The 401-nt window shown below is 63.3% G+C and overlaps 1 protein-coding gene across 1 annotated transcript in view; it reads left to right on the forward strand.

Moving 5' to 3' along the window:
* Nucleotides 1-163: 163 nt before the first annotated feature.
* EXOC8 (exocyst complex component 8) overlaps nt 164-401 on the forward strand; it is a 3,542-nt gene continuing 3,304 nt past the window's right edge. The window contains exon 1 of the mRNA XM_005856382.2: nt 164-355. Within this exon, the coding sequence (XP_005856444.1) occupies nt 164-355 (192 nt within the window). The remainder of the gene's footprint in view (nt 356-401) is intronic.

Raw genomic sequence — 401 nt, forward strand, 5'->3', positions numbered from 1 at the left:
GGTGAGCGAGCTCCTCAGAGCAACCGGCTGTTGGGCTGCTCTCGGCTCCGCCCGCAGGTCTCGCGAGAACTCGGGGCAAGCCGGCTCGAGGACGAGGAGAACTTGAGTTTGCCCCCCTCAAAGGCCGAAGCCAAGTTCTGGGGCTTAAGAAAAAGAACTCGGCATGACACCTCCGAGGGGGCTCAAAACGGGTCCCCAGAATTCGGGGCCCAGGAGTTTCAGGAAACTGCTACCGCCGTCACGATACAACTACAACGTCAAACAGAACGTCACGCTGGGCGCAAGCGCACTGCCTACTTCCCGCTTGGTCTCGCCCCCCACTCACTTCCGCGATAGCTCCTCCGGCGCAGGCGCTGTAGGGCAGCGGCGTTGTTGCGCAGGCGCGCTGTGTGCGGGCGGTC

The sequence above is a fragment of the Myotis brandtii genome, unplaced genomic scaffold, assembly GCF_000412655.1.
Source record: "Myotis brandtii unplaced genomic scaffold, ASM41265v1 scaffold1026, whole genome shotgun sequence".
NCBI classification, from domain to species: Eukaryota; Metazoa; Chordata; class Mammalia; order Chiroptera; family Vespertilionidae; genus Myotis; species Myotis brandtii.